Source organism: Hevea brasiliensis, unplaced genomic scaffold (genome assembly GCF_030052815.1).
Source record: "Hevea brasiliensis isolate MT/VB/25A 57/8 unplaced genomic scaffold, ASM3005281v1 Scaf330, whole genome shotgun sequence".
NCBI lineage: Eukaryota > Viridiplantae > Streptophyta > Magnoliopsida > Malpighiales > Euphorbiaceae > Hevea > Hevea brasiliensis.
The window spans coordinates 22,797-37,833 of NW_026614841.1; the positions used below are offsets into that span (position 1 = coordinate 22,797).

General features: G+C 35.8%; 1 protein-coding gene across 1 annotated transcript; it reads right to left on the reverse strand.

Annotated features, from left to right (window-relative positions):
• Positions 1-13,499: 13,499 nt before the first annotated feature.
• Positions 13,500-14,289, reverse strand: LOC131177100 (uncharacterized). Its single transcript, XM_058142085.1, has one exon. It carries the CDS (start codon positions 14,099-14,101, stop codon positions 13,547-13,549), a length of 555 nt encoding a protein of 184 aa, XP_057998068.1. The 5' UTR covers positions 14,102-14,289; the 3' UTR covers positions 13,500-13,546.
• Positions 14,290-15,037: the final 748 nt, after the last annotated feature.

Consider the following 15,037-nt stretch of genomic DNA (forward strand, 5'->3'; position numbering starts at 1 on the left):
CATGATATACTTTCATTCGCCCTTCATGCTTATCGGACCTCCGTAAGGGCATCGACTAGGGCAACTCCATACTCATTAGTCTACGAAATGGAAGTTGTTTTACCTATAGAGGTGGAAATTCCCTCCCTGAGAATTCTAAAAGAATCAGGAATTGACGAGTGAGAATGGATCCAATTGAGGTTAGACCAACTGAATCTACTAGATGAGAAAAGACTAGCAACAGTGTGTCATGGGCAATTATGTCAAAGGAGAATGGCAAGAGCATTTAACAAAGGCGTTTGCCCGCGTGAGTTCCAATCGGGAGATCTAGTTTTGAAAAAGATCCTCCCAAATCAAAATGATCCTCGGGGCAAATGGCTACCAACTTATGAGGGACCCTATGTGGTTAAAAAGGCATTTTTCGGCGGTGCACTGATCTTGACTCATATGGACGGTGAAGAATTCCCAAGACAGTGAATGCGAGATACTATCAAGAGATATTATGCATAAAAAAATGTAGAGTGAAAATCCAAAAGGCGCTCCTAGCAAAATGTGTGAAAGAGAGGCGAAAACATGAGCGCTTTACGCAAAATGAGTGAGGGGTGAAAACCCAAAAGGGCATCCTGAAAAAGTGACTAAAAGAACAAAAAAATCCTCTAGGGGTGAAAACCTGAATGGGCGCTCCTAGGACCAGAAAACGGAGGAATAAGAAAGGGGGCCCAAGACCAGAAGAGGTAATAAGTGACCACGGTATGAACGTTCGTCAGAAGATTACTTGAAATAGTGGCAGTTAAGGAAGTTCAAAGTTAGCTATAAGGAATTTGTGAGGTCTATTCTTGTACCCTTTTCCTTTGAAATTATACCTTTGTTTTTAAGCCATAATAAAATTGGTCTTTCACTCTAATCTATTTTTCTCATATATACGCTATTAATTCGTTAAAACTTTATTATAAGATCAGGATTTGAATATTGATAACCTTATGTACTTTGCTATGAGATTTGCAGGGGATGAACGATGGCCAGGCGATTGAAAAAAAAAATTGTAGGAGTGAAAACCTGAAGGGGCGCTCCTAGAAAAAGGTGTGAAAGAGGGTGAAAACCCACAAGGGCGCTTTCTGCAAAATAAGAAAGGAGTGAAAACCGGAAAGGGCATCCTGAAAAAGTGAGTAGAAGGAGAAAATTGTAGGTCAAGCCTTGGGACTCGCTCTCTCCATTAATCATCTATCTTCGGGGCCTTGTTAAGTACACTTTGATTTGAGGAACATCTTGTGTCAGGTTTGCTTTGTGATCATTAGAGGTACAAACACAACATTTCATACCCTCAACCTCTTAGTTGATTTTTCTGTCATCAACCTCTGGTTCCTAGATCCAAGTTGATTTTTAATTTTCAGCATTTTAATTTCCTGTTATCAACCTCTGGTTCCTAGATCCAAGTTGATTTTAATTTTCAGCATTTTAATTTCCTGTCATCAACCTTTGGTTCCTAGATCCAAGTTGATTTTAATTTTCAGCATTTTAAATTCCTGTCATCAACCTCTGGTTCCTAAATCCAAGTTGATTTTAATTTTCAGCATTTTAATTTCCTGTCATCAACCTCTGGTTCCTAGATCCAAGTTGATTTTTAATTTTTAACATTCTAAATTCCTGTCATCAACCTCTGGTTTCTAGATCCAATTTGATTTTAATTTTCAACATTTTAAATTCCCGTCATCAACCTCTAGTTTCTAGATCCAAGTTGATTTTAATTTTTAGTATTTTAATTTCACGTCATCAACCTTTGATTCCTAGATCCAAGTTGATTTTAATTTTTAGCATTTTAAATTTCTGTCATCAACCTCCGGTTCCTAGATCCAAGTTGATTTTAATTTTCAGCATTTTAAATTCCTGTCATCAACTTCCGGTTCCTAGATTCAAGTTGATTTTAATTTTCAGTATTTTAATTTCCTGTCATCAATCTCTGGTTCCTAGATCCAAGTTAATTTTAATTTTCGGCATTTTAATTTCCTGTCATCAACCTCTGGTTCCTAGATCCAAGTTGATTTTAATTTTTAACATTTTAATTTCCTGTCGTCAACCTCTGGTTCCTAGATCCAAGTTGATTTTAATTTTCAGTATTTTAAATTCCTATAATCAACCTCCGGTTCCTAGATCCAAGTTGATTTTAATTTTCAATTCCTATAATCAACCTCTGGTTCCTAGATCCAAATTGATTTTAATTTTTAGCATTTTAATTTTCTGCCATCAACCTCTGGTTCCTAGATCCAAGTTGATTTTAATTTTCAGCATTTTAAGTTTCTGTCATCAACCTCTGGTTCCTAGATCCAAGTTGATTTTAACTTTCAGCATTTTAATTTCCTGTTATCAACCTCTGGGTTAAGATCCAAGTTGATTTTAATTTTCAGCATTTAATTTTCTGCTATCAATCTCTGGATTCAAGATCCAAGTTGATTTTACTTTTCAGCATTTTAATTTTTATCATTTAATTTCTTATTGATCTTTGGTTCTAATATCCCAGCCGTCCAAAATCTAGGTCTGAATCTTTACATAATTCCTATACAAGAGAACTTCATTCTCTTTAATAGAAATTATGTAAAGAGGGGCAGCTGGAGACACCATATTTTGGCCGACCTCCGAAGTCAAGGGACTTTTAAAATTGAAACTTTATTATCCGTTCTCAACCGATATCCCTAATCACAAGGAAGCTTTTTCGAACTTGTCGATCGCTCGTCCCTGGAACAAATCAATCTCACACTCAAGTTAGGTTGTTTTCCGATCTCTTGGTCTTTATCAGATGAGTTGGAGTCAATATCGGGTATCCAGACCATCCAATCTTGCCTACTGATGTTCTTTGATCTCTCTGTGTACAAATATCACAGAGCTTCATTTGACTAATGTTATGATTGGGCTTCTCATTTGAATGCCCCAGATATTCCTCAAAATGAAGTTAAGGTTTTTATCCGATCTAATAATGGTTCCGACCTTAACAAGGTAAAGCCAGTGTCGAATCTTTGCAATTCTAATATTCTAAGGCTCCATCTAGTATTTGGTCATGACTCAGTCCTATCTCATGTTCGCGTGTAATGTTTTTCCAATCTCTTATCTTTTGATTAATAGCTGCTCTCAGGTTTAATGTTTAACTACATTCAATCAATTAAGTACTCAGACAATTTGGTTTGAATGCTTTCTGATCTCATCAAGAAATTGACCAAAAAACTTCGATTCATTTCAAAATAAAAATGTACAAGTCATTCGGCAGGAGGGTCTCCCCCAACCTGCTCTCCTGGTACATTGTCAGTTCTTTCATCCTCCGTCTCTCTCTCAAGCTTCTCCTCGCTCTCCTCTTCATCTCTAGGGGTAAGATCCACCATCCAGGAGAAGTCTTCTTCAGGTTTACAAGCTCGGCCAGAAGATCGCCATGAGCATTCACATAAGCACCAGCTTCCCTCATCAGGGCCTCTTCTTCTTTCACTCTGATCTCCTCGGTAAGGCGAATGAAATCGCGGTTTAGCGGACATTTGTAACACCCCGTTTGCATAGCACAGTAGATCTCAGCATTCGGTGGCTGAGTCGGTCCGGACAATTAAGGGGATTAGAACCACACTTAAGACAACTAAATAAGCTATAAACACAAATAATTAGTAATTGTCAATTAGTTAAGCATAAATAAGAAAAACAGAACATAAGAAGTTAAACGAGCCGAGAGTCACAGCGATGGGTGACTTTCTCGGGAACGACTGCGAAGTCGATTTAAACTCGAATTTCGAACCGCAAAATGTGATGCTGCGGTCCTTAGGACCATTACGAACACAGTGGAAAAAAGAAAATCACGAAAAAGAACTGTTAAGCCAGTCAAATAATTAGGTTAGGGAGCCGAAAGAAATACTGAATTATTTGCAAACCAGGATGAACTGGTGAGGGGCAATTTGGTCAATTGACCCGAGTGACTCTGACCTAAGCACAAATAAAATCGGAGAAAAGAAAATTTCAGAATCGAGAATTAAATTAAAGGACTAATAAAAAAATAAATAGAAAAAAAAAGAAAATGAAAAAGTCAAAAGGTGATGACATCATGCATGACCTCATGCATGATGCCATAAAGATGATACTTAATATATTTACTTAATTGGAATTTTTGGGTCTTCCATAAGTAAATAAAAGAAAAGAAAAGAAAAGAAAAAAAAATCATTGTCTTCTTCTTCCCTTCCAAACCATTTTCTCTCTCCCTTAGCTCTCTCTCTCAAACTCCATTGAAGCTCCCAATTTAAGCTTCATACACCCCAATTTAACCATAAATTTCCCTAAAGTCCTTAAGTAAATCTTACCCCTAGACCTAAATAAACACTTTGGGAGTAAGAAGGAAAAGAAAACTTGGAGAAAAATTGAAGATTGAAATCTACAAATTGAGGTAAGTGCAATTTCAAGTTTAGACTCTTATTGAATTCATGAATTTAAGTTTGTGTGTGATGAAATTGCCTTAGAAATAAAGGAAATCATGCTTAAATAAGAGAAGAGAGAATGTGGCAGCCATGGAACCTTAAGGTTTTGATGGTATTTAGTTAGGTTAAACATGAAATCTTGGTGAATAGATGTTATATATGTGAATTGTATATTTAGATTACATGAATTGTGAAGATTGGACAAACTTAGGGTTTTGGACATTAGGGTTTAGAGACAAAAAATGTAAAAAACTTGTAAATTGTGTCTTTAACCTTATTTGAGTTGAGAAATGGTCATTTGTGACCTAATTAAGTGTGTTAGAAGGGTTGGAATTAAAGTTAAATTAGGAGGGAGTGTGGTCATGCTGCTACAGCGTGATCAAATCAACTTTGACGGACTAAAAATGAAATTTTACAAGTCCAATTGATATGGGACCAATTGGGTATGAAAATAGGCACTAAGTGACACAATTTTCATTTAGGAAGCATGCCCAAAAAGTGACTAAAACCTAGTGAACAAATTGACCAAAGTTGAAAAATTGCAGGCTGCCCTGTACAAACTGACCAAATGAACAGTGTTTGTTCATTTAGTCATAACTCGAGCTAGGCAGGTCAAAATGATCCGAAATTTTATCAGTGGTTAGATAAGATATAGACCTAAAACTTTCATGAAGAATACTAACCCAAATTTTGCCAATTAACCCAATCAAATTACTGAGCAAAGTTGGATCACTGAATCTGCAGACTGCAGATTTATCATATGAATAGTAAAGTTTCAATGGCTATAACTCTCTCTAGAAAACTTCGATTTAGGTGATTCTTGAACCGATGAAAACCTAAGGTATAGTAGAACATTTCATATGAAGAAAATTAGACCAAATTATGGACTCAACTTGATCAAATTGCTGAACGAAGTTGGATCAATAAATCTGCCAGAACAAAAATCTGTAGCATGAACAGTAACCGTAATTTAACTATAACTTGAGCTACAAAACTCTAATTGGAGTGATTCAAAAAGGAGAATAAACTTAAGACAATAGGGAACATTTTCTATGAAGAAAGTTTTGCCAAATTCCAACAAAAAATTGACCAATGGAACAGTGCAACCTACACACCAAAAACTGAAAATTGACAATTTTGCCTAAAAGACTTAAGTTTTGAGAAAATGACCAAAACCAACAAGTTTGGTGACCAAAATATGGTATGTGGGTGTAGTTGGAATTTCCATACCTATTAAGCCTTAGAAATTCAATAATTTGACTTGAATAGTATAGTGAATAGTAACCCGAAACACAAAAATTTAAGGAACGTCAAATTTAGCACATTAGAGCTAGGTAAAAGTGAAGTTAAATTTATTTTTGGATTTATGCTAAGTTATGATACTGAAACACTGTGAAACTGTGTGTTTCAGCTGAAAAAGACTTGGAAGCTCGGAGAGACTGAGTCAAGGCCTAGACGCGACTCACATCAGGTTTGTGCACAATAAACCTTATTTGAGCCTTTTGTCATTGAAAAATTGATTTTGTGTGATTTATGAAAATTTGAAGTAAATTATGAATTGTGTTGCCATCTTGTGAATGAAATTATGACTTTGGAAATTTATTGGATTTCTCATGAATTATTTGAATAAATTGTTTTGAATTGATTTTGTGTTCACACTTAGCATGACAGTATCACATTACTCCTCCTCCATTTATGGGGTGAGATCGATTATTTTCCTTCCTCTCTGGTTTACCAGTTGAGGTTGTAGATCGGATGAGTATTCATTAGCTAACTAGCCACCTCCCTTATTGATTTCGATTAGTGGGGTTGTAGATTGCTTTGTCGTGGTGTACAACGCAGCATTGATCGGAAATTTTGTGTCATGGCTTAAGTTGTGTATGAATTGGCAACACTGTGTTCTTAAATTATTTGACTAAATTGTGTTATTATGAGTTTTGATACTTTGTGAAATGTGATTGAGAAGTATTTAAATTGTGTTTTGGCAATGAATGATTTATGTATTGTATTTCAAATTTTTATTGTGCACCACTGAGTATTTTTATACTCAGCGATAGCTTGTTTCTTTGTCATTGATAAGAGCAAGAAAGCGGTGAGTGAGTCGCTATCGATATTGAAGACTTCATTGACCTTTTAGATGCGGGTATTGTTTTATACCCTTATAGTTATTTTGATGTAAATACTGTAATGTCATAAGTATCAATGTAAAGTGAGCAGTTGTATAATAAGTTGTAATAATATTATTTTTGGAACTTCTTTTTGTAAATTAATATTTGTAGTTTGTGAATTTCATACTTTATACACTGTGAATGAAGTTATTAAATATTTTGAGATGATAAACTTTGATTGGATTGTGGAATTATTTTTGAAGTGGATTAAATTGAGTTGACTTGAAATTATTTGGTGGTTGGGAGTTGTGAAAATTTTTGAAAGTGTTTTTCTCAGGTATTTGAAGAACTGTTTTCTCCAAGTACAAACGAAACTCTGTCAAAATTTTTATAAAATTTGCGGTAAAATTTAATTGGACAAAAATTTTTACTAGTTTATAAGCTTTGAATAAATGATTTTAATTCCTACCAAAATACTCACCACTTCCAAAATGTAAGAAAATTGTTTTAAAATCCCTTGTAGGGTACTTAATGAGTTATCAGTAGGTGAAGTTCGGTAGTTCATTAGGTATTCTACGGGATCATGTTATGCCTTACAAAGGGGTAAGGTGTGACACGAGCTTCTTCAAGTTCACGCTCTAGTTCGGCTATCCTGCCCTCATAAGATTTTGTTTGACCCTCAATCTCGGTGATGTAGTCCTGAGTAGACGAAAGTTGGGATCTAACGGAAGCCGCGTCCTGGACCGCCTTCAGAATTTCCTGTCTCAAGAGATGAGCCTTTTCTCTGATTATATGTTGATTCACAAGGCTCTCTACGCTCAAGCTCATCGTCTGAGCCAGGAGATCGTCAATGCTATCCAGAGTCAGCCTATTCTAATCATCCTGGAAGCAGATGGTGGCACCCAAAACCTTGGCCAGTCCAGGATTCCTCCAAATCGAGCGATTCTTCTCTAGCGACTAGAGGAGGACCTGAGCACCACGAGAGAGGGTCCTCACAGCAGGTTGAGAAAACCCTCCCTGCACACTTGAAGAAACCGGCGGAGGTGGCAGTTCTTCCTGTCAATGAGGGGAAAGAGCAATATCTGTCTCTGGGATCGGTTGCCTCGAAGGTCAGGACGAAGAGCTCAGCACTTCTACCGAGTCTCGCCCCAGTGTTTGAGATATAGCGGCAATTTTCATTTCTTGTACCTTCTGGGCGACCTCCCTTTTTCTCTTGTGACTCTCCTTCGCGCCCTAGCTTCCAGCCATTCCTGCACGGAAAACAAGTTAGTGAGATCACCTAAGTCGGGAGGCTAAAGATTTAGGTTATACCAATCCCGGGTCCGAGGTTAGAGAGCTGTAGCTCATAATCCTCATTGGCGATCATCTGTATTAGCCACCACTTTAGTTCGACCATTACCGCATCTAGACATGAATACTTATGAATAGCCGCCTGGTCCTTCAATTCCTTTACCATGACGTCCTCGTCTCTATTTAGGGCGATCTTCTTTGGAACTGAAGGGACCAGGTACTGCCAACTGCGTGGGATACCCTTGAAGCCATTCGGAATCTTACTCCTCAATATAAAGAACCGATTCTTCCAATTCTTCAATGAAGAAGGGAGAACGGTAAAAAACCCACAGTGCTGCTTGGCTTGGAAAAACCAATACTCGTCATCCTTTCATCAAGTGAGCCTATGCAACTCAGCAAAAATCTTTGCTGTAGGCTCGAGCTTTTTAGCTCGGCATAAACCTCTGAAAGCCACCAGGATCCACCAAGAGTTCGGGTGCACTTGGGCTATGCATACTTGATGGAACTTCATAACGGCTTTAAAGAATTCGTTCAGGGGGAACCAAAGCCCGACTTTCAATTGTTCTTCATATACCATGATCATGTCATTTTTTTCAAAGAAATGATTAGCTCGGTGATCGCCATGACATCGGATGAGCTCATTGGAGTTAGTCCGATGGTTGTATTCTTGACTAATGGACTGAAGATCGGTTTCCTGGAAGATTGATGGCGACTCATCCATGGGTAAATTTTCTTTCCCTGAAGAAGATGCTTGTTGATTGGGCCGCCAACCGTGGATTGAGACAGAGGTCGTAGAAGGTTCGGGTTGCCCGCTTGGCCTGACCATCTCAACTTCATCCGATGTCCATGAGATATGGACGGAGGGAGGACTAGCAGCTCTCTGACCATCGGTGCCGCTCATTTTCAGAAAAAAAAAAAAAAAAAAAAGGAAAAATAACCAAGAAAAGATCAAAACCCTTACCAGAGTGTAAATCAGTGCTTGAAAACTTTAGAAAGCAAGAGGAAGAGCTGAAATCGCTAGGGGAAGGTCTGAAAATGACATAAGGAAACAAATGACTCACCTTTCCCCTATTTATACCCGTTTGAGTATTAAATGCTCATGAAGTCCCAAGCGATACATTAGTTAGCAAAACCGGGCTTCCACCTTGACACATCGCAAGAAGGTTCCAGAAACATAATAAAAATTGGATAAATGAGATCGGTTAATTAAGATCATTGGATTGTACAAACTTCCAAACCTATAGATCGACGAATAGAGATTCGTCTAGGGATCAGATCGGGTACACTCATCAGAGATTGAAAAAATAATCAATGCAATAACAAAACAAAAACATTCAAACAAAAATTTCATTTCATTTCTAAATGATCAGATTACATCAGTTAGGCGATCTCAAAATATCGGATTATATCATTTGGGCGATCTCAAAAGATCAGAATGAGAGAGACCGGGAAATAAGATTGGACGTGATGCAAGGGGTAGAGATTGGAATAATAACCCTTAAAAGGGAATGGTCACAATGGGAAGATCAGAAAAGCCAGGAACGACCCGTGAGATCGGAGAACTCAGGGAGTTGAACAACTACCAATCATAGCCTTCAATTAGCTTTCCCCACCGTCAGATCTGAGTTAGTTAAAGCATCGCAGGCATGATCAGATCCTCACCACACATCTCATTTGCAAAGACGACCTCCTAACCGCCAGACGCCAAAACAGTTAAAGCAGCCCTGTACATCTCGATCTCTACTGTTAATTATAATTGTAAGGATGGATCTAGAGCCCTCAGATCAAAAGCAGATGACAAATTTGGCGCTTTTTATTCCCAGCCTTTGGATCCATTTCGTAAGGTAAGATCCTTGACCGTTGGCTTAAGAAGAGAAAGGACGGATATTCTGAACAGAATTTCGACCCTCCATTTTGATTCTCTTTAATTCTCGAATATCAGATTATGTCCTTTTGAATCTGAGCCCTCTGTCTCCCCCTAATAAGATCCTGACCCTTCATTTTGGGCACCCATTCCCTATAAATACCTGCGTGCAACACTGTAGAAGGGACGAAAAAAAAGAAGGTGGTGATTATCGTGGAAAGAATCTAGATTTTGATCCAGTCTTGCCATTTTGAGCTATCGAAGTATTGAGAAACTTTAGAAACTAGTTTTCTGAAGTATTTCACTAAAAGGAGCTCTAAACCCTAAGATTTTCATTTTCAGTGCCTGTGCACCACCCTCTAAAACCATTTTCATTCCGCTTCATTCCTACAGCTCTAGTATCTGTGCATTATCTCCCGAGTTCAACTTCGTTCCAACCTATTCCCATTATTTCGGTAAGTTCGAGTCCTTCGGCCGTCAGCTTTCACTTTTGCAAGATTTGTGGATACCGGAGTCAGCTCATCTGTCTTCTCAACTTTCCACAGGTAAGCGTCTACACTGTCATTTTGTTAAATACCCTTGGTTTGTTTTCTCAAGTTTTCTTTTAAAGCTTCTTTTATATCCAGTCATATTAAGTCTCAGAATAGGCCCGAAGTTATTTCCTATGTCTCCTTTTTTCTATTCACTCACAAAGTCCATTTATCGTCACTTAGTTTTCATTTCCTTCGAGAGTATACATTCAAGTCATAGGTGACTTGAAAATACTCTAAAGAATATAGGCAGGGGTACTTTAACACGAGAGTTTTGGTCTGAATAAATGAAAAATGATAAAGGAAGATAGGTGTAGCAAAGGTCGGATAGATCGGAAGCAAAATTAACAAATAAGTTATGAGGTCAGGCTTCGGAACAAGCCCAGGTGATAATATAATAGATTGGGAATCAAGATAAGATCGGATCCCGGACGAGCAACTAAAAAGAGATCGGATATCGCTAATCAAAGTGTTCTAATAAAGCGATCATGCGGAAGATCGGCAAGGAGTTCGGTCTTTCATCTACTATCTAGTTATAAGGTCTTGTAGGCTAGGAAAAGCTGTACATGGGTCTCTTGTGTCCTCGGTACTTTGTTCCCACAAAAAGGGGTCAAGAAGGACCCTTTACCAAAATTCTTAGTTCCAAGTTCTTACAAAACGCCATTCTAATAAACACACTAATAGATCGGGGGAGAGTTCTTACCCAAACTTTATTTAATTTTTAGCGTAAACACATTAAGAGTTCAGGGGAGAGTTCTTACCCGAACTCAGCCTAATTTTTAACGTAAACACATTAAGAGTTCGGGGGAGAGTTCTTACCTGAACTCAGTTTAATTTTTAATGTAAACACATTAAGAGTTTGGGGGAGAGTTCTTACCCAAACTCAGTCTAATCTTTAACGGAATACACTAAGAGATCGGGGGAGAGTTCTTACCCGAGTTTTCAACTTAAATTCTTAACACTAAGGGATCGGGGGAGAGTTCTTACCCGAGTTCTCAAATTAAATTCTTAAATACACTAAGAGATCGGGGGAGAGTTCTTACCCGAATTCTCAACTTAAATTCTAAATATAATAAGAGATCGGGGGAGAGCTCTTACCCTAGTTCTCAACTTAAACCCTTAACACTAAGAGATCGGGGGAGAGTTCTTACCCGAAATCTTCCGCTTAAATTTTAACAGAATACATTAAGAGATCGGGAGAGAGTTCTTAACCAAATTCTCTTAGCTTAAATCCAAATTAAAATATCGCAACTTCAATATTCGAATTAACCCCCAACAAAAATCCATTACACAACAACTATTCACTGAAGGGTCATCTCATGTACTCGTGTTCTTGGGCAACCCTAAATAGTGAAATATCAAATATTCCTTTTATCCACACAAAGGATTAACATCGTCATTCCAACCCTCTAATTATCAATTTTAATTTATAAAGAGCATAACATTAAATCTGCTTACCCTCGTTGAGGGACGAGGTGGAGTGCCTAACACCTTTCCCACCAGTGTATGGACCTCGAATCTAGAATCTCTGTTTTCAAAGTGGATTTTAATTTTCAAAAAATTGTTTTCTTTAATTTCCCTCAAAATTAAAGTGGTAACACCTCACTTTTTCTACTTCGGTGAGAACTCGTCTGGCGATCGCAAAACCCTTGCGACAATATGTAAAATTATTTTTTTTAATTTTTTTAAATTATATAGATGATTTTGATCGTCTTTAATGGATCATTATCAAATAAGGTACACAATAATTTGTGTGAATTTTGAAATTAATTAACATATTTTAAACTTTTAATTTTATTGAAATTTAATGAATTAAAAAATATAATATTGGGTACATAAGGTGTAGAAATATCCAAAAAGGGATTTCTTTTTAATTGTTAATTTTCTTATTATTATTATTATTATTATTATTATTATTATTATTATTATTATTATTATTATTATTATTATTATTATTATTAATTTGTGGAGAAAATAATTTATATAAGAATTTTTTTAAAAGAAAATGATTTTATTATGAGTTAAAATGCTATATTAATGCATACATATTATTTAAGATATGTTAATGTGGAAATTGATTTTTTTTTTAATAAATTTTTTAAATTATGTATGAGAAATTATATGTATTTTAAATTAGATGATATTGTCTAATAAATTTTTATAAATAAGTATTAGGAAAAAGTTTATATATATATACATGCGCACTAGAGTTAGCAATTTTTTTTTTCTTTTATAAGTTATATTAGAAATTTTAGCATTATAACTCATAAGTAAAGGGTGTTTGACTTAGCAAATCAGTTATAATTTTAAGTTGACCTATTTATTTATAATATTTTTAAAATTTATAAATAAAAAAATGATAATAATAAGTTAAAGAGAATAGTTTTTTTTTATTGATACTTATAATTTGATTTGACTAAATATTTTACTGTATTATCATAATATATATATATATATGTGTGTGTGTATGCGCGCGCGCGCACGCACTTATATGTGTGTTAAGATTCATTGTACTTTTGTGAGCACTAGTATCAATGAATCTAATCATAGAAATTGGTTTATTATACTTTTATAAAAATATTAGTTAAAGAGTATTAAAAATAATTTAAAATTAAATTTAATAAGTTTTATCTACAGAAACACTAAAATAACAAAATAGTTTTTTTTCAAATTATTTTTTTCTACAACATTTAAAATGGTGCTTTTATTCAGAAATACAGTTTTGACTCTCTAAACTCAATGCCAAACAGACACTAAATAACTATTCTCAACACCAAGATACTAAGGGTAAGAGTTTAAGAGATCACACTCATAATTACCTACCCTTAACCCAATGTTCAGCAGGAGTTCCCTAAGTCTATCCACCCACAAAGGGAATACAAAAAAAAAAAAAAACGCTTTCACTCAAACATGGAAGGCAGAGCCTAATGGCTCTACTAAATCACTCGATTTCCCCCATGCCATGAAGTGAATATCTACTTATAGCCAAGATATAAAATTAAAAGAACAGACAGTTATTTGATGTGAATACATGTTGGCAGCCAGTGGCTGCCAGCAAAATAATGCCACCAATATTGACCAAGCAAAATGCCATACGTCAAATATGGTTTCGATGCATTCTCTCCATCATTGAGAATTTCTTTCACTTCATTTTCTCTTTCACATATTTACAAACAATTTCACGTCACAAAAATCCAACATATTCATCTAATGTTTAAAATTGTTAGCAAAAGTTGAAGCATTATCATTTTAGTGGCTAATGAAGTTAGAACAACTTAATTAAGAATCATCATCAACAAGATCTAGCTCATCCGAATAAAACGATACTAATTAACATCACTACCAACACCAAAAACCAACCCAAGTAAATGCTGCATTTTCAACTATAAAATGCACTGACCTGCAAGTAAGTTTTGGAACCAGCTTCGTAGACAGTGCCTTTTCCCACAGGTTGAGCACATCCTTCGAGAGAACATTCTTAAATGTCTCCAATTGTAAGACACATTCACAGTTCAAGCCTGGACATGTAAAAGTCTTCATGCCCAATTTGATCTTTGCCTCCACATGCTTGCTTATACATTCCAAGCAAATTGGGTGACGACAGTTCCCATTCTTGATCAGCTGATCATTTTCTTTTTTCCCCAGGCAATTTTCGCAGAAACCCATAGAGGATTCTCCTCTTACTTCCACATGAACCGATGGCTTGGCACTTGTCCCAGAAGTTGGCATTTGACAAGTGATCAGAGAGGCCTTCAAAGCCTCCTGGAACTGCAATTCTTCTGCAAATGCAGCATCTAAGAGTAGCATAGTCTCATCTTCTTCATTTTTGCCCAAGAAAGGTGGGAAGTGGGCATCATTTAGAGGAAAAATATCAAAGGCTTGGGCTATTTCCATTTTACAAAATCAATCTTTGTGGGTTGTTTTAGTCTGATCTCTTTTCTGAGTAAAGACACTAGTCCATTTAACCTGTATTTAAAGACTAACCAAGAACTTGTCATGGAAGTTGCCTTCTCATATCAGTTCTCTCTTCTTCCTCTCATCATGGAAGTTGCCATCTCAGTTGTCTCTAATTGGACAACTTCGTTGAGGAGTTATTTTTTTTGGACTTACAGGTTCTGCTTTTCCAGTCAACCAGTGTTGTATAGACCTGTAGGGTCAGGTTCCTTCTGTTAGGTGGTTAGCGTTTTGTCTCTTTCCTATATTTTATTTTATGTTAATCAGGAAAAATTCTGGAATCTACTCGAAACAATAAGGAAAATTCTGGAATCTACGTGAACAATCACTAAGATGACCCATATTACTTGTGGATAAATGCGTATGTGGCTCATAAGTGCTAGTGCATATAAATAAAATTTTCATAATTTTAATAAAATGTTTGTCTTTAAACTTATATGATAAAAAAATTCCTTTAAAAATATCATAATTTTATAGTATGGTCCATTAACGTGTATTCATTTTTACTTTAAAAAAAAAAAAAAGATTTATAAGAATTGACACACCTGGACACTTATTAGAGATCAACTCTCTTTCGTCTTATTATCATGGCAATTGCCTCCTCTCTTCTTTGGACGACTTGATTGAGGGGTTAAGCGTTTTGGGCTAAGACTTGTTCACTACGAAAAAAATTAGGATAATTTATAGAAAAAATTTATAAGAAAACTAAAAAAATATATATTTTTTTCGTTTACAATGTCAATTTTTAAAGGGTGAATTGAAATTTTTTTATTAAAATTTAGAAAATAATTTTAAGTTACATTTTACTAAAGTTTTGGCTTTCAATTATGGTTTAATAAAAAATAATGTCATTTTTAACAAAAATTATATTATAAT

Bases quoted from the DNA above. Each gene is read 5' to 3' on its own strand.
- LOC131177100 (XM_058142085.1), bottom strand. From the start codon at position 14,101: ATGGAAATAGCCCAAGCCTTTGATATTTTTCCTCTAAATGATGCCCAC.